Source organism: Acromyrmex echinatior, chromosome 12 (genome assembly GCF_024713525.1).
Source record: "Acromyrmex echinatior isolate Ae372 chromosome 12, ASM2471352v2, whole genome shotgun sequence".
NCBI classification, from domain to species: Eukaryota; Metazoa; Arthropoda; class Insecta; order Hymenoptera; family Formicidae; genus Acromyrmex; species Acromyrmex echinatior.
Genome location: NC_141863.1, coordinates 6,442,811 through 6,465,457, shown reverse-complemented (window position 1 = coordinate 6,465,457; position 22,647 = coordinate 6,442,811). Strand labels below are relative to the sequence as shown.

At 33.3% G+C, this 22,647-nt stretch overlaps 2 protein-coding genes across 9 annotated transcripts; both read left to right on the top strand.

The window, feature by feature from the left end:
* Window positions 1-15: 15 nt before the first annotated feature.
* LOC105149523 (mitochondrial nicotinamide adenine dinucleotide transporter SLC25A51) lies at window positions 16-4,037 on the top strand. 5 transcript variants are annotated; one of them, XM_011061984.2, is made up of 3 exons: window positions 16-382; window positions 1,466-1,744; window positions 2,217-4,037. In XM_011061984.2, the coding sequence occupies exons 2-3, from the start codon at window positions 1,598-1,600 to the stop codon at window positions 2,925-2,927; spliced, it is 858 nt and encodes a 285-aa protein (XP_011060286.1). In that variant the 5' UTR covers window positions 16-382; window positions 1,466-1,597; the 3' UTR covers window positions 2,928-4,037. The 5 variants fall into 5 exon arrangements, with proteins under 5 accessions (XP_011060286.1, XP_087267853.1, XP_087267854.1 ...); XM_087411727.1 differs by lacking the exon at window positions 16-382 and adding an exon at window positions 439-597; XM_087411728.1 differs by lacking the exon at window positions 16-382 and adding an exon at window positions 781-905.
* A 141-nt stretch (window positions 4,038-4,178) lies between these two features.
* On the top strand, window positions 4,179-22,640 carry Syn2 (Syntrophin-like 2). Of its 4 annotated transcripts, none has more exons than XM_011061988.2 (11): window positions 4,179-5,538; window positions 7,281-7,543; window positions 15,625-15,729; window positions 15,859-16,054; window positions 16,901-17,026; window positions 17,118-17,279; window positions 17,745-17,929; window positions 18,034-18,198; window positions 18,301-18,525; window positions 18,611-18,814; window positions 19,187-22,640. In XM_011061988.2, exons 2-11 carry the CDS (start codon window positions 7,481-7,483, stop codon window positions 19,292-19,294), a joined length of 1,539 nt encoding a protein of 512 aa, XP_011060290.2. In that variant the 5' UTR covers window positions 4,179-5,538; window positions 7,281-7,480; the 3' UTR covers window positions 19,295-22,640. The 4 variants fall into 4 exon arrangements, with proteins under 4 accessions (XP_011060290.2, XP_011060291.2, XP_011060292.2 ...); XM_011061989.2 differs by having other exon boundaries at window positions 15,856-16,054; window positions 18,034-18,192; XM_011061990.2 differs by having other exon boundaries at window positions 15,856-16,054; window positions 19,382-22,640.
* Window positions 22,641-22,647: the final 7 nt, after the last annotated feature.

The window sequence follows — 22,647 nt, the reverse complement described above, 5'->3', positions numbered from 1 at the left end:
AATATAATTGATTATTATTTATAGATCCAACCAATCGTATTCAATCGCTCGATAATGCCTAACCGCTTTATCATCTTGAACTCGTCCAATGATTCATTTATATGACAAGTTTAGTAACATCCATATGAAATTATAGCTATATTCCTCTGAAGAATGGAGTAATTGTGATTGACCAGTTTCGTAACTATGAATGTTAAAAAAGTGCCTTCCAACAGGAGACATAAACGTTGTTAAGAGATTTGTCGCGTCGCATATTCCAACATGCTCCAACATGCTCCTGCCATAGTTCTACTCACTCTAATGAGTGCATTGGAGTGAGTAGGAATTATAAATATAACCTAAAATGTGACAGCTCTGGAACACTATATTAGACTAAGAAATGGTAAAGATCTCAATTTCGAAATTTTTTGGCGTTCTCAATAGACTCTATCTCACAGACACATATTAATGCGTATATTTTAATCCTAGAAAAGGATTTTCGAATCGGTAAAAGAGAAAAAAGTAATTGTTATATAAAAATTATATTATATTTAATCGATAATACAGCGATTTCAGAATTAGGATTCTTTACTAAGAGAGGTTACTTTATTAAGAGAGGTATGGAATTATGATCGATGGAATTATTATATAACATCCTATAAAAATTTAATTCTTATATATATACTTTTTGTATTATTATTATTATTAATATATGATTACATTTTTTATTAAATACATTAATTATTATTATTGGGTACAAAAAAATATTATAGAATAGGAATACGTATTTTTTTGAATCGTATATACAGCAAGTATAAAGAAATAAATGAAATTCCTACATTTTATAGAGAGTATACCACTCTTGAGTATATCGAGTAGATAGATCTATGGACGAACATTGATCAGCTGTGATCGAAACATATCAGGTGATATGAAGTGATATCAGTTTATCAGATAGGAATCGGATAAAAAATTTAGTGATGATAAGATCGTGATATAAAGAGCTGTGAATAATCTCAGGCACGGTTGAAACGGCACCTGAAACTCCGAATGACTTAAATATCTCATAATTATGGGTTGAATGGTGAAAAGTAAACGTAAATTAGAAGTAGGTGAAAATACGTGAACATGTGTGATACAATTAGGTTAGGTTATATAATATAATCAAAGATTTATACTGTTATCCTTTATTATTGATCAGACAAAAATATGAGAATAGATATATTTATATAGAGACATAAATTTATGTACATTAAAATTGTACACTAATATAAAAGTACATAATATATATAAATAATAAATTACACATATAATACACATATTTATAATGTATATAAATATGGATAATAATATATAAATAATAAGAATTAGATACAGATTTAAACAGCTGACTGAAATGTTATATAATTTATGCCTCTGGCATAAATTTTAAAGATAAAGACGAGTGTTCTAGACATCAATGATAATTCATATTTGCTTCTTTCAGAGAATAAAATGAAGAATCTCAAAATGCAACACCTACGAATATCATTGGATGGAGATAAAATATATTTAGAATTAGAACAATTGAGTATTTTTTGTCTCGGATGTATCTATTGTTCCTAAAAATTAGTCTAATATGAGTAACGTGACGTCGGAGAAGATTCCATTGCATTCGGTCTTGAGACTCAATAATAGTGATGTTAAAGAATTTTTTTGTGGTTGGGGCGCTGCTGTCATCAATGTCTCTGTCACTTATCCAATTAATAAAATCACATTTAGACAGGTATTTGCATTGTGTAAATAGAATCCCACATAAAATCTAAATATCATAACAGTATCATAAAGGCATAATTGTGATCGGATTTATTATTTATAAATTCACTTAAATGATAAAATTATAAAGTCTGTTTTCTAGTTCTGTACTGGATCTTTCTTTTTTACTTTCACTAAATATCAAACATATCTATTTCACTTTAAGTTCTAAAAATCTTACTTTCTGTATACTAGTTCAGCTAGAGAAAACAAACCTATGATAAAGTCCTATGGATTATCATTAGGTTTTTCATTTATTGTTGCATTGGACTGAACTTCTTGTCAAATATCAAACATATACCTATTTCATTGTTAATGCAAAGAGCTCTTTAAAGTCAGTTACAAAAACAGCTTAATACGACTGTATATTCTAGCTGGGATTAACAAATACTGCTGTAATTTTCAAATATCAATATAAACATTATTTGTGTTACAATATTCAGATTTTGGAAGGCGTACCTGTGGATGCCGCGATCGGGCAGATGTCACAAGAGGGAATACGTTTGCTGTATCGTGGAATTTTGCCACCTCTATGTCAAAAGACTTTGTCCCTCAGTTTGATGTTCAGCATATATGAAGGATGCAAGCAGAGGCTTTGTCTGTTAACTGCAAACGATGTGCTGTCTAAAATATTAGCGGCGAATGTAGCCGGTACTGTGGAAGCTCTCTTCATGCCGTTTGAAAGAGTACAAACATTGTTACAGGATTGGCGATATCACAAAAAGTTCAAGAATACCTCCCACGCATTCAGGTATCTGTTGTCAAATCACGGAGTGACTGAGTGTTATCGCGGTATGGTTCCTATCATATACAGAAACGGCTTATCCAATCTGATGTTCTTCACGTTGCGGGATCAGTCGAAGATACTGCTAGGCGAGAAAGAATCGCTGCTAACGAACTTTATCAGTGGCGCCCTGATCGGCGGCTTCACCAGCACAGTGTTTTATCCAATAAATGTAATCAAGATACACATGCAGTCGAAGATCGGCGGCGACTATGAGAAATTTCTAGCTGTAACTCGCGAGATCTACATCTCCAGGAATCGAAGCTTAACTTCTTTCTACAAAGGCGTACACTTAAACTACATGAGGTCCTTTATTAGTTGGGGAGTGATTAATGCGTCGCACGACTTCTTAAAGAAGATTATTTTCTAGATCATTTAGTATGAGAAAAAATTTTTAAATTTATTTATAGAAGACACATTTCATGCCCTACTATTTTGGGTGATAATAGAAAATTGTAGGATCTATTTATGAATGTAGAAACTTTGTGTAATGTTTTAACGAATATTTGGAGATACGTTTGTTGACTTGTTCTTTTTTTTTTAATGAACAAGAATAATCAAGGATAAATTTGAAATAATACAATATTAAGTTTTTTCATTGTTTATGAAGATTGTATAATTTTAGATGTACATAAGTATAATTAATATTTCATGAAAGTCTGATAATTTGCTATCCTATCTTGGATTTGAAAGTTTATGCATATGAATGTATTAACTTTTTAAACATGTAATTTATGAGGCAGAGAAAATTATTAAATGAATAAATTTAGATATATAGTTTGTCTTTAGTCATGGGTGCTGTCGTAATTAATTACATATTTTAATTATCTATATTTATTCCATAAATTATATATAATTAAATTATGTAGAAATACTCTTTGAAAATTTTTTTAAATTCAGAATATCTAAAAGCGTGTTTTGCGATTAAGTGTCGCAATTTATAATAATATATGATATAATATTTTGTCATAAAATAATTAAAAAAGACAAAATATTTGATATTATTATAAACTATTTATATGTGATATTATATTATGTAAAAATATATTGAAAACTTTTTTTCTTACACATAATAATAAATAAGTAAAGATGAAAAGGAAAAAGAAATTATATGTATACATAATTCATATTATGTATATTTTATTGAAATATATGTGTACATGTAGTTTATTATTTAAATACATTGTTATTTTTTTATATATTATTTTTGTATTATATATATAGTGACAATACTTTTATTTTGAAATGTATATGTGGAGGCAGTCTCTGTTTGAGACGTAGGTACAATTCAATCGATATATATATAATAAGCAAAACAATAAGTTATTAATTAATTAGTATCATTTAAATGAATTTATACGAAGTAGAAATAGATGTCGAATACATATTGGAACATTTATCTATTGGATGTTAATATTGTATATAAAACATGTGCAAATATCAAATTAATGCTAAAGACAATATAATTTTAGTATCAGTATAGTGTTGTATTTATTGTATTCTATATAGGGTTACAGTGTTGTATTTTATACAGAGCGACCCATAAGTACAATTCAGGGCATTATGAATTAGATAAACATTTTGGGAAAATTTCTTAACTGGATAAAAATGTTTAATTTTGTTGAGAATAATGATGGACACGTTGAGTAGATTATGCAAATAAAAGTTTTTGTTTTACCTTGTTAATTTTTTTCTCTACATTGCAACTTGTGGATGATTGGCTCGCCGATATACTCAAGTGTCTTTAAAATTCCCGCCGTAATATACTGCTGGGACTCCAGTCAGGGCCAGCTCATTAAAGGCCAGATCCGAGGTTCGATTTTTCCCACTGCAATAGAACTGTTTCCAAGTAGAACAAATCGAAATGATCATTAAATCATTTTTCAATAATTGATTTTATTGCCATTTTGACGTTATCGTGATTTGTTCTGCTTGAGTTTTTCTCGCTTTCATCAAATATCTATCTCACTTTAAGTTTCAAAAATGTATACTAGTTTAGCTACAGAAAACACAGATCTCTGGTCCCTTCAGAACACTTGGAATTAGGACAGTATTCACAGTCCAATCTCATATTCAAGATTGTATTAAAGATTACTATAATTTTGAAACAGGTACTTTATTCGATTAAACTAGATTATAGATTTTTAATCTAAAACTAGACTTAAGATCTTAAATTAAAGATAAGATTATGAATAATTTCCAACCTTTTTTTTCATCTCAGGATGATTTGAACCGACTTAATCGACGATTGATTCAACCGATAGAATTGCCTGAGGCAAAATTTCTGACTATATAATTCATCATCTGGTTAATCCATTATTTCATGTATTAAACGAACGTTCTAATAATTTTATTAACGTTAACGAAATATATAATACAGGGCTTTAACGACTCGATAAATTAATCGTCGATTGAGTTAGCCGGAGTTCGATCAAAATCGCCTGCGCACGAATTTAATTTCTATCTAAAAAAAAAAAAAAAACCGGAGGCTCCTATTTAAATAGAAGTTACGCATCCCAAGGTATACAAATTGAAGCATTGCATAGAGGACCATACATAATAGAACGTGTTCGTAATTAAAAACCAAGTTATCTCGCGAAATTTAATTGTCCCGAAATATCCTTCTGCGCACGCGGTCTGGACCTCAAGGGCTGCTTTGGCGGCGGGGAGGAGGGGGCGGGAGTGTTGCCGTGATCCCTCGCGTGATCCGCGCCTGAGCGAGCGCCGCTTATGCGCGGTGCCCCGCGTAAATCGATGCGCGTCGCGGACTTTTGGCCAGCCAGCCAGCCAGCCAGTCCGCGCGATAAGTGTGTGCGCCGGTCGACACTGGTCGACACTCGCATCCGCAATATCCGCATGCCTATCTGGCTCCATGTCTGCTGATGCCCGCTGAGCTCCTAGGAGACATCTCGTCGCGTCTTCTCCAGGGATCCCAGGTCGCACGCTCCCGTCGTCAAGGCCCAGCCGACCGCGTCGCTTAGGTAGGATGATTGCGAAACGTTCGAAGGGCAGAGCCGATGGTCTTTCACTCTGTCCCGCGGTCACCGGGACCAGTTGACTCCGCTTATGTCGTTTTCGACGTCGTCGTCGTCGGGACGACGAGTCGCTTGTCTCGAGTCCGGTCGAGGCAAGTCGGGGGATCGAAACCGGCGTTTCCGATTCCGGTGAGTTTAGTAGGACACGCGAGAAACGATCCTGACGGAGCACCGGCATTCCGGAACGGGTCTTCTCGAGGACGACGTAGAGGACGACGTAGAGGAGCGTGAATTATTTTTTGAAAATTTCCGACGAAATCTGCTGAGAGTGTTTTATATACTCGGACTGACTTGACTTGACTTAGCGTTTTTATTTCCCTGCGGCTATCCTGCGGAAGGAATATTTCGTCTATTATACTGGCCGTTTCGCTTTCGTGAGCTCGGCAAGTTGCCAATCGAGGAAGAAGAAGATAGAGAAGTGCGAAAAGCGTCCACGGAAGATGTAAATCTTATCGCGAATAGAGCAGCGATCATGTAACTTTTCGTAGCGAAAAGCGTAGCTTCCCAGCAAACAGGTTGACATTATTCCTCATTTTATATTTTAATATCATTTTGACATCGATATAACATAAAAAAATGATCTTTTAGTAATCACTTTAGTAATCATTTTGACTTGAGAATAAGTTTCTGCTTGAGCATAAGTTTTAAGCAAACAAGCTGACGTTATTTGTCGCGACTTTTAGTAATCATTTTGACGTTAAAGACGTCAACATGACGTCATGTTCATCTTTAACGGCTCCAAAATGATTACTAAAAGTCGCGCTTAATTCGATCATTTACGATTCATTTTAATTATCATTTTGACGTCATCGTGATTTATTTTGCTTAGGTTGTGTCCACGATGCTATCCTCAAACATCACACTTCATCCGGAACATTTTAGGAACGTTTTCTGAATGTCTTTAGGACGTCTCGTAAAAGTCTGTGCTGTATGAATAGAAATCGCTTCGAGATCTCGGACGGAGACAGAATTAATCAGTTGATTGAACCGTTCAAATACAATTTATTAATTCTTTTTCCATCTGAGACTTCGTAATGATTTCTAGCATCGTGAACGAAAAGCTTAAGAAACGAGATTTCATCGGAGATTTCGAAGATCAGTTCACAGAACACGACGCCGTAGGCTGCGAAAGATGCGGTTCCTGCGCGAACAGAAAAGCAATCATGTAACTTTTATCTTGGTGCAGAAACGTGAAAGTCAAAAGTTTCTTCATTATCCCCCCTCCTCTCCTCCCCCGTACAAATCTTCGAAGGATGTGCTGAAGATATCCGGAAGACGTCTCTACATTAAGGATGTTTCTAGAATGTCCTCGGATGTAAGGCCTGTTTTTTTTTCATACTCCAACACTGAACTTGCATTATGCTGTGAAAAGAAAAAGAAGAAGAATGAATCACGTAAGAAGTCCTGGGATATGGCCTATCGTCTGCTGTGGCCTTCGATAATAACAATTTTCATTTTTCCGCTTCAGGAAAAAAGTTACATGATTATTATTACTCAGGCAACGTGGTTCATCCAAATTCTCGGGAAGACCACTCTAATTTCAGAAAAATCGGCACGACTGAGGGAAACCTCCGGAATGATTATCGCGGTCGCGAAGACCGGAAACATGCCGGTATCAATCCCTCTGAACTCTGTGACCCCTTCAGCACTAAAATTATCTAATTCCGTACAATTTATTTCTTGTGTAGGAAGCTAGCGTGCCATGAAGGCTCGTCGTCGTCGCCGTCGAGAGGAATGACTCGCCGCTAGGAAGTCGTGATAACTACTGTATAGTGCCTGCTGATGTTAGCGGTGACCACCGCGAGCCTCGTCGCCGAGGCCAACTGGAGCAGTAGAAGGAATCCTCGAGGATAGGGTGCAGTCACCTCACTGATCGCGCGCGAGAATAATGAGAATCAACGCGACGAAGATGAGCACTCCGATTGAGGAGAAGATTGATCAGAAGCTGAAGGTACGGACTTATACTTGAAGGATTAGAGGAGCCGGGATTAAGTAGCGACATCGTTCTTCATCTCTTCATCTTTCTCCCTTTCTCCCATCACACTCCCTATCTCTCTCTCTCTCTCTCTCTCTCTCTCTCTCTCTCTCTCTCTCTCTCTCTCTCTCTCTCTCTCTTTCTCTCTCTCTCTCTCTCTCTCTCTCTTTCTCTCTCTCTCTCTCTCTCTCTCTCTCTCTCTCTCTCTCTCTCTCTCTGTCTTCTCGTTGTCCGCTGATCTTCGGTGATCAATAATGTATCCGCATTCGTATTTGCACTTGGCCGCGTGCTTCGGATGCAGCACGCGTGCATTAATCCTCGATCGGGGAAACGTCTCGAGGAAGTGCTGCTCGCTATGCGGCACAGATGTGCGGCCGGATATTCCTGGATGCCCCCTCGTGTATTCAACGTATCGAACACTTCGTGTCTCAGGGGCGAAATGAATCGAAGCTTCGAATCGGAATTAACTTGACAACTCTACTCCCGAAGGATCGATTCAAGATCCTTCGATCGATAACACTTCTATTCGGTTGAAACCGAATGGGGTTCGTCTAATTTCTATCTTCACCTTCCGTTCCCTTGGTATTAAGACTCGATATTAAATTCGACGCTGTTATTTCTTTAACTCTCTAGAGTTGAAGATGCGTCTATTGAACTCGCTCGATTATAAGTCTTTTTATCAAAATGTGAAGCAATACAATTTTTATGTTACATTTATTAATTTTATTCTTATTAAATTCTTATTAAAATGTATGTTTCTAACAAATTCGATTGGATGTATACTTCAGTGCACATTGAATACACATTAAAGCCATCATCCACAATTTGAAAAATGTGGATTTGATATATCTAAATATAGAAATGAATCAAACTGCAAAATCCTCAATCACTTTATTGTGCCGTTAGGTAAAATTTGTATTTTATAAACTGAAATATTTGCATTTCACTTCTACAATACATTCAGATTAAATCAGTATACGGCTTTTAATATGCACTAGTGCGCATAGTGGGTATGGATCCGTTATTGATATTTTTTCTTTTTTTTATTACGAAGTGTACCGTTTTGGTTTCTTGAAATTGATTAGAGCCTTATTTATTAATTACTTTAGAAATTATTTTATAAATATATATATGAGTCTTACAGATCCAGCATCACACGGAACTTTTTGCTGAAGTATTTAAAAATTTAGTTAAATACATGTCTGCAGAAAATAATTTTGTTGAACCATTAAAATAATAACCTAGGAAACTCAAGCGTGAGTAATGCTGCAAAAAGTTTCGTCATTCTAGCAACCAGCGTCCTACATAATTAGTTTGATGGTTTAACAAAATTGTTTTCAGATGTATCTGTGTATCTAGTTAAATTTTTATTTTAATAAAACTATCCTTTCTGTGCAACAACTGTGTTACAGATTATGACCTCAACGCCGGAGAGTTAATATGAATTTTTTTATAATATATTTCTTTATAATATGATTAGGAATGCACCGGATATCAAGAAAGTATCCAGTATTACTTTTTTACTATCCGATCGGATAGCTAGATATCATTATCCGGGAATATATCCAGTTAAAATTTGATATCATTAAATTATTGATTTTTTTCTTATACAAATGTTCTAGGAATAAATATATTCATTGTTGCAAACTTACAATCTTTACCTCTATAGGCCTTTTTTTTTAGAAGACATTCTCGAAATCCGGTCGGATATTCGGAAAATATTAGATATCCGTCTCGAAGAAATTGCCTTCTCGGATATCCGATCGGATATCGGATATCCGATATTATATTCTGTCCGGATATTTGATATCCGGTATCCTGTAATTTTACAATCCGGTGCATCCCTAAATATGATATTGTGTTAACAATGACGTCGTTAATTTTTCCTGTTTTCACGTTTTAAATTTGAGAAAATTTAAAACGTAATATAGTACTATTTGCAGAAGTGTTAATTTCATTTTATCTCGCTCGTTTCTGCCTAGCGTTTTCGGTTTCGTTTATCCACGTTTTCATTCAACGTTAATGTACATCGCAGTCACGGTGGCATTTGCCGCTACATGCTATGTATGCGAACGAGGGCCTGGGTGTTTTTGCATACGATAAAAGCGGATGAAAGGTCAAAAGAGCTGTGTATGCGACCGTGGTGCAATTTAGCCGGGTCGCGTTGCACGTAACTTTGCGACGGTCTCATTACCGTCGTTCTCCAGGCGCAGATACACACACAGTACGTATGTACTGATGAAGTAATATCATTGGAATTTCCCATAATTAGGTGGACATTTTTAATCCCGTCAATCGTGCGTGTATAGAGATAATTTGAACGGTGCGAGAAGGCGAGCCAGTTTAATTTGCTCATCTTCCAAAATGAAGCATGTGATGACACGTAACAAATTCACTTTTAAAAACGAATTCTTCTTTATTACATAAGTTAACTGTTATTTCATTTTATATGCGCATAAAAAAACATTCTTTTGTAATTCGAAATGCAAATAAATGAATGGATTTTAACATTTCATCGTATTTTTAGACATTAATCGGATAAGAGGATGCGGACACGCACAACCGAGAGTGTTGTACTTCGGACTTGTGAAAATTTTATGGACCAGTATTATCTCGTCAGTCGTCGTCGGTTGACGCATCTCGCTAATCGCTCCCGTCGCGCGCACGTTCCGTTGTCATCCCGATGAAATTCCTGACGCTACAGGTGCACGAAATGTTTTCCGATCGCACGACATTAACGTTGTTAATCTCCCGTGAAGGACAGATGGCTTGCCGGAAAATAATGAGGGAGATCTCGCTGCGTCTCCCTTCTCTACGGTCTCTTATGCGGAATCAATCGTGGTCTCATCAATTTCCTTCTAAATTGTAGTATTTATACGATATAGATGTAGCGATAGACTGTAGAATTGACGCCGACCAATATTGGTAGAATCGATCCGTGGCCCATTCTCATAAACGTCGGTTAAAGATAAGTTTAGGTTTCTACATTCTCTTCTAAGAATTCTTTGTTTTTGTAGTTGGATAATTTATGTTAAATTTGACACATTTCACGTATCCCAAACGGTCCATTTAAATTTTTGTATTAATTTAACACAAGATGATAAATAACACAAATATTATGTAAAAAATTAACACACAAAATTTAATACTGACATAGTTTACAAGCAAATTGTGGAAGCGTACTTCAGTTAAAATTAATATTTATAATATATTTAAAACATATTTTATTAATTTATTTTAGAATTTACTAATTTTTAAAATTCGTTATTTTTATATTAATTGTTTACTTATAAATTGTGTTATTTTAACACTTAGAAATGTTGAAAATTAATATAATACAAAACGTTTCCGTAACATAAAATCACATTATGTTAAATTAATACTCGGATATTAAAATTCAACGCAATTTTAATAAGTCGATTTTAACACGAATACAAAGTTTTTAATTGTATTCATTAGATTGCATTAAAATTCTTTCTTTTATGCGGCTCCAAACTCTAAATATATATTTATTTTATTTTAAGTACAACGAGTGTATATTAGTTAATTCACAAAGAATAGACTTTAAATGTATATAAATGTAAAGCTGGAAGGAAAATTGGGATAAATCAGCTTAAATCTTTACTAACTTTAACGAACGCTCGTACGGGAATTGGCCCCTATGCGTTGAAATTGGCTCTCCGGACGCTTTAATACCGCTGGATTCTACACGCCGGGGTTTATAGCCTGGAAAACCCCGAATATAGCGTTTAATTGATGTCTTCGCAGAAGCGAGCCTTATCGTTCGCTTTGATAAACGTTCCCGCATACCGCAAATTGGCAGTTCGGTGTCTGCCGTCCAACACGACTCCGTGGAAAAGATCGATATCTCCTCTTGCCGCCGGTACGAGCAACGCTTAATCACTTTTACATTAATAACGGAGTAATGTCGTATCGTACTTCTGAATTATAAATTGATACATCCAAAGATATAACGTAATGCCGTGGAGTTTCGTTTTTATCTTCTTGAAAATATTGCGATTTTGTCATCCATAAATGTTTTATATAAGAGTGAGAATAGTTTGGCAAGTTGTAGCAAAGTTCTGTATTCTGTACATTCTATAACGATCAAGTGTTTCATGTTCATTTTGTCTTATGAAAAAGAGAAGAATACTAATGGCACGAACGTCGATCATTTTTGCGCTGCGTATTTTTGGTCATTACAGAAAAGCCTGTCATAACGAGAGGAATGCAAAACCCAATAATACTCAACGCGATGTAAATTTACAGGAAAATGTACGCAACGGAAAACGTGTAACTTCTGTCGAGATTGGAGTCGAACTTTTGCTTCGCCATTAATTTTGCGCAAATAAAATGCAAAATTAACGCGCGCAATTACACAGCGTATAACTCACGACGAGAGAACATTGTAATAAGATTACAAAAAGAATTGATGATGATATTCAGCCATTATTAAAACGTGAGTTTAAAATGAAAGAAGATTTTGCTGAAGTATCTAAAAATTGAGCTAGATACAGATTAGAAAATAATTTTGTTAAATTAATAATTTTATTAAAATAATTAAATATAGGAAATTCAAACATGATGAGCAATGCTGTAAAAAATTTTGACATTCTATATTACGAGAAAAAATTTTGATATTTGTAACTGTAAAAAATTACATATATTATTATAACTATGATTATTGCTATTATAATGTTAATAATAATAGTTATAATAATATATATAATATAACTTTTTATGTATAGTTCTATCAATATATATATATGTGTGTGTGTGTGTGTGTGTGTGTGTGTGTGTGTGTGTGTGTGTGTGTGATGTGTGTGTATAATTGGCAACCAAATACTGGATACCATAAAGAATATGGTTACATTTATTATAATTTAACTATAATTTATAGTAATTTTCTGGGAGACAATCATTAGGTGAGTGTAAAAATTCGTGCACGATTTATTATTTAAAATTCAAATAGCTATTATTTTTGTTAAAAATAAAATAAAATCTACTCTAAAGTCTTATTCTATCTAATAAGAGAATTTAAGAAACTGTTTTTTTTAATTGTGATGATTTTTGGAGTTATGAGCAATTAAAGTCAAAAAATATTCTTTTTATTTAATTCGCAACAACTCAGTAACAAAAAATCGTAGGAACATTTAAAAAAAATGATTTTATAGAGAAAACTTTGAGCTTTTACATTAGAAATTTAAAAATGTTTGCAAATTTTTTTGGACATGTGACAGGTCCACAAAGTGAAGAAAAAATTTCCCGTTTTGTTTAATTCATAATTTTTTATATGTAAAAATTATAAAACTCACATAAATTAAAAAAATATAGTAACTCTTCAAAAGTAGAGATTTTAAGCTTTAAAACCCTTTTTTTAAATTTAAATTTCATTTATTTTTAACAAAATTGCAACTTGAATATAATAAATCAGGCGAATTTTTACACTTACCTAATAAAATATGGTTAAATTAAATTGCAACTATTTTGATGATAATAACACTTATAATTATAGTTATTTTTTGTTTTCAATTATATATTTGTTAATATTTACGTATATAGTTAATACTAACATTAATTAAATTATAATATGTAATTATAAGCCACAAATATCAAACATTTTATTGGTTGCTCTTACTGTAGCAATCGATTTGAACGTTCTATATATTTTGATAATCCAATAAAATTATTTTTAGATCTACATTTATCAAAATTTTTAGATATACTTCAGCAAAACTATTCTTTCTAAAATATAGAGTAACATTTGCGAGTGTCTTAAAAATATAAGGTCATAAATATAGTCTTGAATATATATAGAGTTTATATTAAAGCTTACGTTAAAATATATTTCACGGATTTCATGAAAATTTATTTCTATTTGTAGGAACGTTACCGATTTGTTTTTCATAATTCTATACATCCTCTACGTTTCAGCGTTTCGATAATAATTAATTAGCGTCGGATTAATTGGAACGGACAAATTGTTAACGATGATAAATGACGAATAACGCTGCGAACTCGTTTACTAAAAATATAGCAGATATAATTGCGTTAAAATAGATCCGCCGTGTCCCGTTTTGCCGATTTAACGGGCTGAAAATCTCTCTCATTTATCGGCCATCGTTTCCAATTGTCACTTAATATACATACCATGCCCAATCGACAAGTTTAGCGTCTCTTCGGGACATTCGAGGACCCAATCTAGTGCAATTTTCTTTGACACGAGTGAAATCGATCTCATTCGCCGTAACGCGAAAGCATATATAAATTTAGTTTACCCTTTTTGCGAATACCTTTAAAATCAATTTTTCATATGCATGGCATATTAAATTCCTGTGAAATGAATTCGCCCCACGTATATTTTGTATCCCGTTTTCTTTGCATTCCAATTTTTATCTAAAAATGCAACGTCGATTAATGCATAATAATTATTCTGTCTGATTTTGTAAAAGAAAAAAAAATTGCCAATGTTTCGCGACGAGACTATCTCTTCGTCGATATTTTTCGTGTGGATAATTCGCTTCCCGGATTGAACAAAGAATTCATCAATTATGGATAGCTCGCTGAAATTCTGTCAAGTTGCGATATGCCCGTGAACGTTAGCTTCCTTAATCATTTAGCTGTTCTTCCTTAGATCACTTATAGCTGTCATCGTCGGGGAAAAGAGTATGACTGGAATTGGATTTACAGGCGAATAATTTAGAGAGCCTTCGTTCGCGTATTGAGAAAAGGAAAAATCGATTAATTGAACAAAGACATAGCGAGTCGTCGTTATGCGGAGGAAACTGTCGGAGGAAACTGTCCTCGTGGATATTTGCAAATCACGAGGATGAAATGCGGTTACTGTCGAGCCGCATGGCAAATTGACAAATATGAATTAATTTAAACCGATCTATTGCGGTCTTGCGGGTTAACTGTAGCGTGGAGGTGAATTGTATCGGTTCGCCGAGCAGCAAATGGGAAATAACGTAATAACGATAATGCTGTTTGGACTAATTAAGGCCGATCGTTGCCCAATACAGATATTCCATTAAGAATTTATCGAGATACTTTCTCATGCATAAATGCATCCTCGGCTGTACAATGACACTGCACGGTTTAATCAATCAATACTGCCGGAGTTTATTAGTTATCATTATCATTGTAACACAATGTAACAACATCGTTTCTCCCTTTAATCTTCGAGCTATACTTCCGCATCGAGTGCATCGTTTCTGAGAATTCTCTAAGATAACTTTTATTCCTTCTCTTTGTAATCCCCCGGGTCTTACTTTTCCTACTTCAATTTCCTGTTGCAAATGCAAACTGCTTTGTTGAGTTAATATATGGAAGATTATATCATATTATTTTTAGATGTAAAAATTGTCACAATATTGGATACTTCTAAGAAATTGTCTTGACAAATTAGTTTGTTGAAAGATGAATAGTCAATTAATGAAATTGGTCACAATATTTACGCAGCAGGAATATCCCGAATATATTATATTATATGGATAACTTACAGAGGTCGTGACATTTTTAGGCTGACATAATTTGGACATTTCTGCTGTACGGGCAAAATCAATATAATTTGGACATTTCCGTTGTATGTATATATAAAATTAGTTCATATTACTCCTTTCAAAAATGACACAAAAAATTAAGTATCTTAAACTATTTTTTAACCTGACCGAAAGATTAACAATTAACAAGAATCAAATATTAATTTTATCATTTTCGTTTCAACCCTTAAAAAACAATTAATTATTCTTTTTGAGTTATTACGGTTTAAAAACCTTTTTTTAATTGTAGCGATTTTGACAATTTTTAATGAAGTTAAGTTTTAATTCACTGATAATTTTTGTGGCTGATAAAATAATGTTTATTTATAATATTTATTCATATTAACTTGAAAATTGAGTTCTTTGAGTTGTATTTTACTTTTAAAATAAGGGAACAATGTCTTCAAAGTCCTTTTAGATATAAACTTATATTTTTTCTTCAAACATTTTCAACGAATAAAGTGGAAGCAATTTTACGACAGATAGCTTTTGTCAATTTGATTTTATTATCGATAGGTGCGGACGGGGATGGTGACGGTCAGCGATGGAAAGAGCAAACCCGTGCCGATGCGTTTGCACTTGTCTATGGAGGTATTGAAGCTTCAACGGGAGGATCTCGAGGTAGAGTGCCTTTCGATAACCGTGTTATCATCTATTTCCTGAATGAATGATGTTCAATCGTCTCCCACCGGTGCTTTATCGATCACGGGCGATATAAAACGTGTCAAAGACGAGAATACATTTTAGCAGGCAGCGAATCACAATAAGCCACCTCTGGACGCTAAGGAGCGCATGGTGCAAATCACCAGGCAAAAGGTCGGTGGTTTGGGGCTAAGTATAAAGGGTGGAGCGGAACATAAGCTTCCTGTACTCATATCGAGAATTTATAAGGGTCAGGCCGCCGATCAGTGTGGCCAGCTTTTTGTTGGAGACGCAATTATTAAAGGTATTAACGACAAATAATTTTCATGTCAATATACAGGTTGTTATCAAACTTATCACGAGTGTGAGATCATTTTACGTTTTAAATATTATTTTATATATTATTTTATATATTATTTGTCCATATACTGTTATCTTTCTTTTCAATTTTTAATTATTTTTCGTGTATGGACTGAAAAAAATTTTGTTAGTATAGTTGAAATGTTTCCGATTAATTTATAAATAAAAAATTAGTTTAATTCTTAATGTATGTTTTAATAAACTAATTTATTTTTAAAGATCCAATAAACGTGTTTTTAACTTTTCTAATTACTAATTTTTGTTTAGCAAGTTTTGCTCAGCAAAATTAGTCGAGCTAGATTTTGATATTATATATTTTAAATTATTATTTGTATTGCTTATTTTATGTATTTCCTAAAGGATCATTTTTTCATTCAAATAATTATAAAATATTTCGTAATATAAGCGTAAGATTTTGCATCGTCGTTATTAATGTATTTTGTTTTGCTTTCTGTACTTAATATTTAAATTGTTTCTATCTATAAAATTTTGTAATATCCGCTATTAATACTTGTTCCTTATTATTTGTATCGATTATAGTTACGCGACAGTTGACAGTTTCACGATAGTTGAACGGACCATGTACAATTAATGAGTATCGATTTCAACTTCTGCTTCTGCTAATGTCTGTACTTATTGAAACGAAAGTTGACTTCGATTTTATTCCACATAATAATATTTGCAATTAGGATCTACCAGATTCTTTGTTTATAATAATATTATAAACAGTGTTATAAACAATAGAAGAATATTTATTAGATTACGTAATTTGTGTTTTATGATTCTTTAGTGAATGGCGAGTATATCACGGCATGCAATCATGACGACGCTGTTAATATTTTGAGGAATGCCGGTGATATAGTAGTTCTAACAGTCAAGCATTATCGAGCGGCTAAACCATTTCTACAAAAGAACGGTACTGTATTATATATTATATATTGTCGTAAAAAATTACATATGACAATGGAAGTTCATGCATCCTTCTGATATTTTAATCTTATCAATAGAGAAGGAAGAAAAGCTAGATAATGTTGCCAATGGTACAGCGGAAGACGGATGGATATCGCCTAACAGACAAGGGGGTAGTCCTAGATGTAGCCATAGCCGTCAAAGTTCCAATGCATCTTCCAGTTCGATGCAGTATAAAAGATGGGTGGACATAATTACAGGTAGCTATATGTGTATCAGATATTTAAAATCGAATTCTCCTTTTCGTATCTTTATGTCCTATATTTAATGTCACACATGTGAAATTTTGGATTTTACTTTGTATGTATTTCAAATATTAAAAAAGATTGTTGCAATCAATGTGTCCATGATGCTAGAAATTATTCCAAGATTTAGAATGAAGAAAGATTTGACTAATTGCATTGGTTGAATTATTTAAATGTGATTTATTAATTCTTTCTCTGAGGTCTTGGAGTGATTTCTGTTATCCTGAACACAAGACCTGAGATTAACTGTAAGAATTTTAAATAGTCACAATTCAGATGCGGAATATGAAAGTAGGGTCTCTTGTAGTATTAGGTGCGCAACTAAGTTCTCGCTGTTATTTTGATGAAAGTGCCATCAAAGTAACAGCGAGAACTTAGTTGCGCACCTAATACTTAATAATTAATGTGACACTTTTCTAGTTCCATTAATGATGGCATATGTGACAAGATACATATTCGGCACTGACAAACTAAGAAGAAACGCGTTCGAAGTGAGAGGACTTAATGGAGCACGTACAGGAGTGATACATTGCGACGACAGTGCTATTCTTAGCCAATGGTTAAAATATATAACTGATAACATTACAGGGTTGACGCATTTACAGGTGATGTAAACAATATGACTACTATTGCCATGTTTTTCTGCATATAATACTCCGAGTTGTTTTGATAATTAACTATTTGATGCTGAGCTTGAATTCAATTCCAGATGAAATTGTACAATCGTAATTTCGGAGTTGGCGAACGCATAGAGTATATGGGCTGGGTGAACGAAGCAGTGAGTAATAGTAATCAACCGTGGCAGAGTTATAGACCGAGATTCTTGGCTCTAAAAGGACCAGATCTATTGCTGTTCGAGACACCTCCTGTATGTGTTAGTTCCTTTTATTTTAAAGTAATTTTGAATTTTTAAAAAGCTGTCGATTTATTAATATTATGAAGAATTGAATTAAATCGTTCTTATTGTTGTTTCCAGTGTAATATAGGCGATTGGTCTCGCTGCGCGTTGACTTTCAAAGTGTACCAGACAATGTTCCGCGTGATGCGCGAATCGGAGAATGTGGATGAGCGGCAGCATTGCTTCTTGGCGCAGAGTCCAGGAAAACCACCGCGTTACTTAAGCGTTGAGACCAGGCAAGAACTTCTACGAGTCGAAGCGGCGTGGCACACCGCCATATGCTCAGCTGTTACACATTTGAAGGTCCGTCATTACACTCGTGATAATTTCTCCAAATTATTTTTATCGTTTATCATTCTCTTCTCACGTCTTTCTTTCCTTGTTGCAGAGTAAAACATTCCCGGTAACTTTCAACAGCAGAAGTGCCGGTCTAACGTTAGAGTGGACTCAAGGATTTACGTTGTCGTATGAAGGAATCGGCGAGATCGCGTGGCGTTACAAGTTTTCTCAATTGAGAGGGTCCAGTGACGACGGTAAAAGTAGACTTAAATTGCACTTCCAAGAGCCGGATAGCATCACTATCGAAACGAAGGTAAATGCAAATTTTTGTGAAACTGAAAGATTTATTGCAACACTGTAGTCCAATTCATTCTTCTTTTAAAAGAAGATTAAGTATAATTTCTCGATTGAGAGATTGCTCTTTCAAATTTAGAGGGGGAGGGGAGGGAAATAGATTAACCTTTATAAAAAAGTTACTATGACGCTGAAATGTCATATTTTTAGGCAAGAAGTACAATGAAATAATGAATAATAAAATCTTACTTAAGGAAGAGGTGTAAGATTGTAAAAATAGGACTTCTGTCCCTTAAAGGTTAAAGAGAGCAGTGTTGCATTTAATTTTTCAATTTGCTTTCCTTATACGCATAGAGGAATGTGTATTTACGTTTTGCGTACATTTCAACAGGAATTGGAGTGTTCCCAGTTGCAAAACTTGTTGTTCTGTATGCATGCGTTTCTTACCGCGAAGGTAGCCGCGGTAGACCCTACGTTTTTAACGTCGACCACTCCGTAATGAGATGTAATATAAATTTAATAACGTTATTGCCGACGAATCACCAAGTGGATCACTTTTGTGTTCTGTTGTCGTTGTACGGATTAGATCGTGCGCTGAAAAGTTGCTGGGAAATGCAAGAACAAAAGGACGAGGAAGAGGAAGTTACAGAAACTAGTCAATATATCCAAAAGGTATTTTTATCGTTTACATATAAAAATCACCAAGCGGTACTATATACTCTATTCATCCTACCAAAAAGCCAATTTCACTAGTATATATATATATATATATATATATATATATATATATATATTATATATATACATATATATATATGAATCTAACGGCTATTATCGTATTGTACGCATTGTAGGTATAAGAATTCTCGCGAGTTTCTAGAAGCAGCAGTAATATATTTATGAATGATTGCCCAACTGCGATGTAATTATGTTAACTGCTTTTGCTACACGTATTTATTCCTTTTTGAATTTTTTGAAGAACACGTAATCTCAAGTATATATGATTATATATAATTTACTTCTACAAATGCATTTTAATTATATTTTAGTAATGCTGTTTCAGCTAGAAATAATATCTCAGTTGCGCTTTTGTTATAGTATCGTGTGTCTGAAATCTTAAGCTGATAATTCGAATTTATATATATAGGAATCAACACACAAGTGGGTTCATGATTTTTAAGTTACAATAATAGCGAATAATTTTCTTAGTTGTAACAAATTATTTGTATACTTACATTGTATTGCGTACCATACATATATACAGGTGCCTTAAAAACCATGAACAAGAAGTAGCTAAATTAAAGGAGGCATCAACTTTACGTTTCTCATCATGAGAAAAGAATCGTATTATACATTCGTATATTTAGAGTATTTATAAAAAAAGCAAGAGTTATTGCATTTCAATACAGACGTTCTAATTTGCCATCTTAAAGAAATGCTTTAAAGAGTATAATTGAATTGAAAGAAAAAAATATTGATTCGTCCATCCGACAAAATGTCAAAATAATATTATATATAATTGCTCTACAGCAATAAATTATAATCTATAATTAGACGACTCATTCAAAAATAACGTCGGATATTGAAATAGTTTGTTTATCGATACAATATTATCGATGGGGGCAATAAGTTCTACAAATTAAGCATGGGTACCATTAATCCTGCATTTGCAAACTGGGTCTTTTTTATATAATCTAAATTTTTTTACTGTTCTCTACTTTCAAAAAAAATTCAAGGCATTCAAATTACTGTTCTATATCTTAATTACATTACCAAATAATTTTTAACTCAAATATTAAAACCTTTAATTAATAAAAATTAAAATTTTGAGCAAAAATGAAAGTAAAATTTGAGAATGAAATTTTGCTTGTGCCAAAAAAGACTCAGATTGTAGACGGAGAATTAGTATCGAGCTACAGTCGTTAAAACATTCGTAACTGTTAGCTGTACTTCCTTGATAGATGCGACAGCTATGTTTTACAAATCATTTAATGTACGATTTGTGAAAATTTATCTATATAGAATATAGATATTTCTGATTGTGAGAGAATGTCGTATGTGCAGAAAGCTTATTTGATACATAATGGATATATGAGTGCCATGTTTCGACAGCTCGACAGATCTATAGTGTCTTTAATAAATATATCAATTATCTCTTTCCAATCACTAGCGATAGCAATATAAATTTAACACTGTATATTATTATGTGACTATCTTACATCGGTTCACAATTATATTTAAAGCAATAAATTCATAATGAACGAACAACTAGAAAGAAATAATAAAAGAGTAGGTTACATATAAATATATATACAAATATATACAATAATGATAAGAGAACTGCATACAGTAAGTATAAAGCAAGAAATAAAGTATTATTCTCGATAGCAATCGCGAGAATAAATTGCACGTTTTCCAAACGTTTGCCTAATTATCTTTTAGTTTCTTAAATGTAAGATGGATGATTACGTTGCGCCACATGGAGACGGTGTAAAACTAATTTTAATGTCGAGGAAACATTTTGATTTGCATTGCATTTCGAGAGTCTCCTGTTACTCGTAGAAAGTGCCTACAAAGTAACATAGAGAACATGTAAAGAAAGGTCCGCTCTTCTATTATATCACAGCGTGTTTAACGCCAATTGTATTTTTCTAGTCTACGAAATCATTAAGTCAAGATCTTTTACGTAATACCTACGATTAAAGTATTCGTTATCATTCTCGATTGCAAGGACCTAAAATATTTGAAAGAAAAGAACCATCGTTTCTCGATGAATTCGTTACCGTCGTCATACGAACGTTTATCATGTAAAAATGTACTTTTGCCTATACATCTTTCTGAATGTTTTTTTTTTCTCGATCGATATAATATATCGTAGTAATATAATAAGCATTAAATCTGATCTGGACTTTAAGCATAGAACGACGCTGATGATTTAAGTTCTGTTTTATGACTTAAAATTGAATATGACTTGCTATAAATTTTTATGTTTTTTAGCACAAAACATTTCTATATATATCGAACTTAAATTTTAACGTTTTAATTCTTATCAACAATGTTTAATTTTTGAAATTAAATAGGAGATTTAATTTGCTAATATTTTACTATTATAACGTTGAATAACTGTTTTCTTTTCTCGACATTATCATATTCATCGTGCATTCTCTGTGCTTAAAGTCGGGAGAATTACTAAGAACTGCACAATTATTCTACATAAGTAAGTTAACTAAGTAAGAATGGAGCTGAAAAAGATCTGAGGCGCGATCAGGTCTAGATTACAGTCATTTATCGAAACTACAGGTTGTTCTAAAACTAGTGGATCGTTAAATCCCTAATATAATGTATACTCTGTTAACATCACGAATCGCGATGAAAATTCCCTTGTATTTATTAAATTAAGATTTATTTTATTTTGATCAAGTTGTAAAAGTAAATTTTTTGTGAATGTTGTTAATTTTTTTATATTCGTTTAACAATGTATCTTTTCGAAACTGTTCATTTGTGCGATTTCCCAGATTTAGCTCGTTCCTAGTCAATAAGTTATACAATATAAAAAATAGCTGTACACGCGAAGTACTTTGCCTACAGATTTACTGAATATTCAACTAATTTCTTTCAGCGAGCGTTCGCAATTCCAAATCTGGTCATTGTGTTTCGTATCCAGATTCGTTTGTCATGTTCATCTTTCTTCATCTTCATACACACTTATACCGAACGGAATAGCGAACTCGCTGGCTAACATTAACATCGGAATCTTATATTTCGAAATATAGTTTATCTGTTATAATGTCTATATCCCCCATTGACAATATGTTCCAAAATATATCATTGTTAGAAGTTACAAATCTGTCG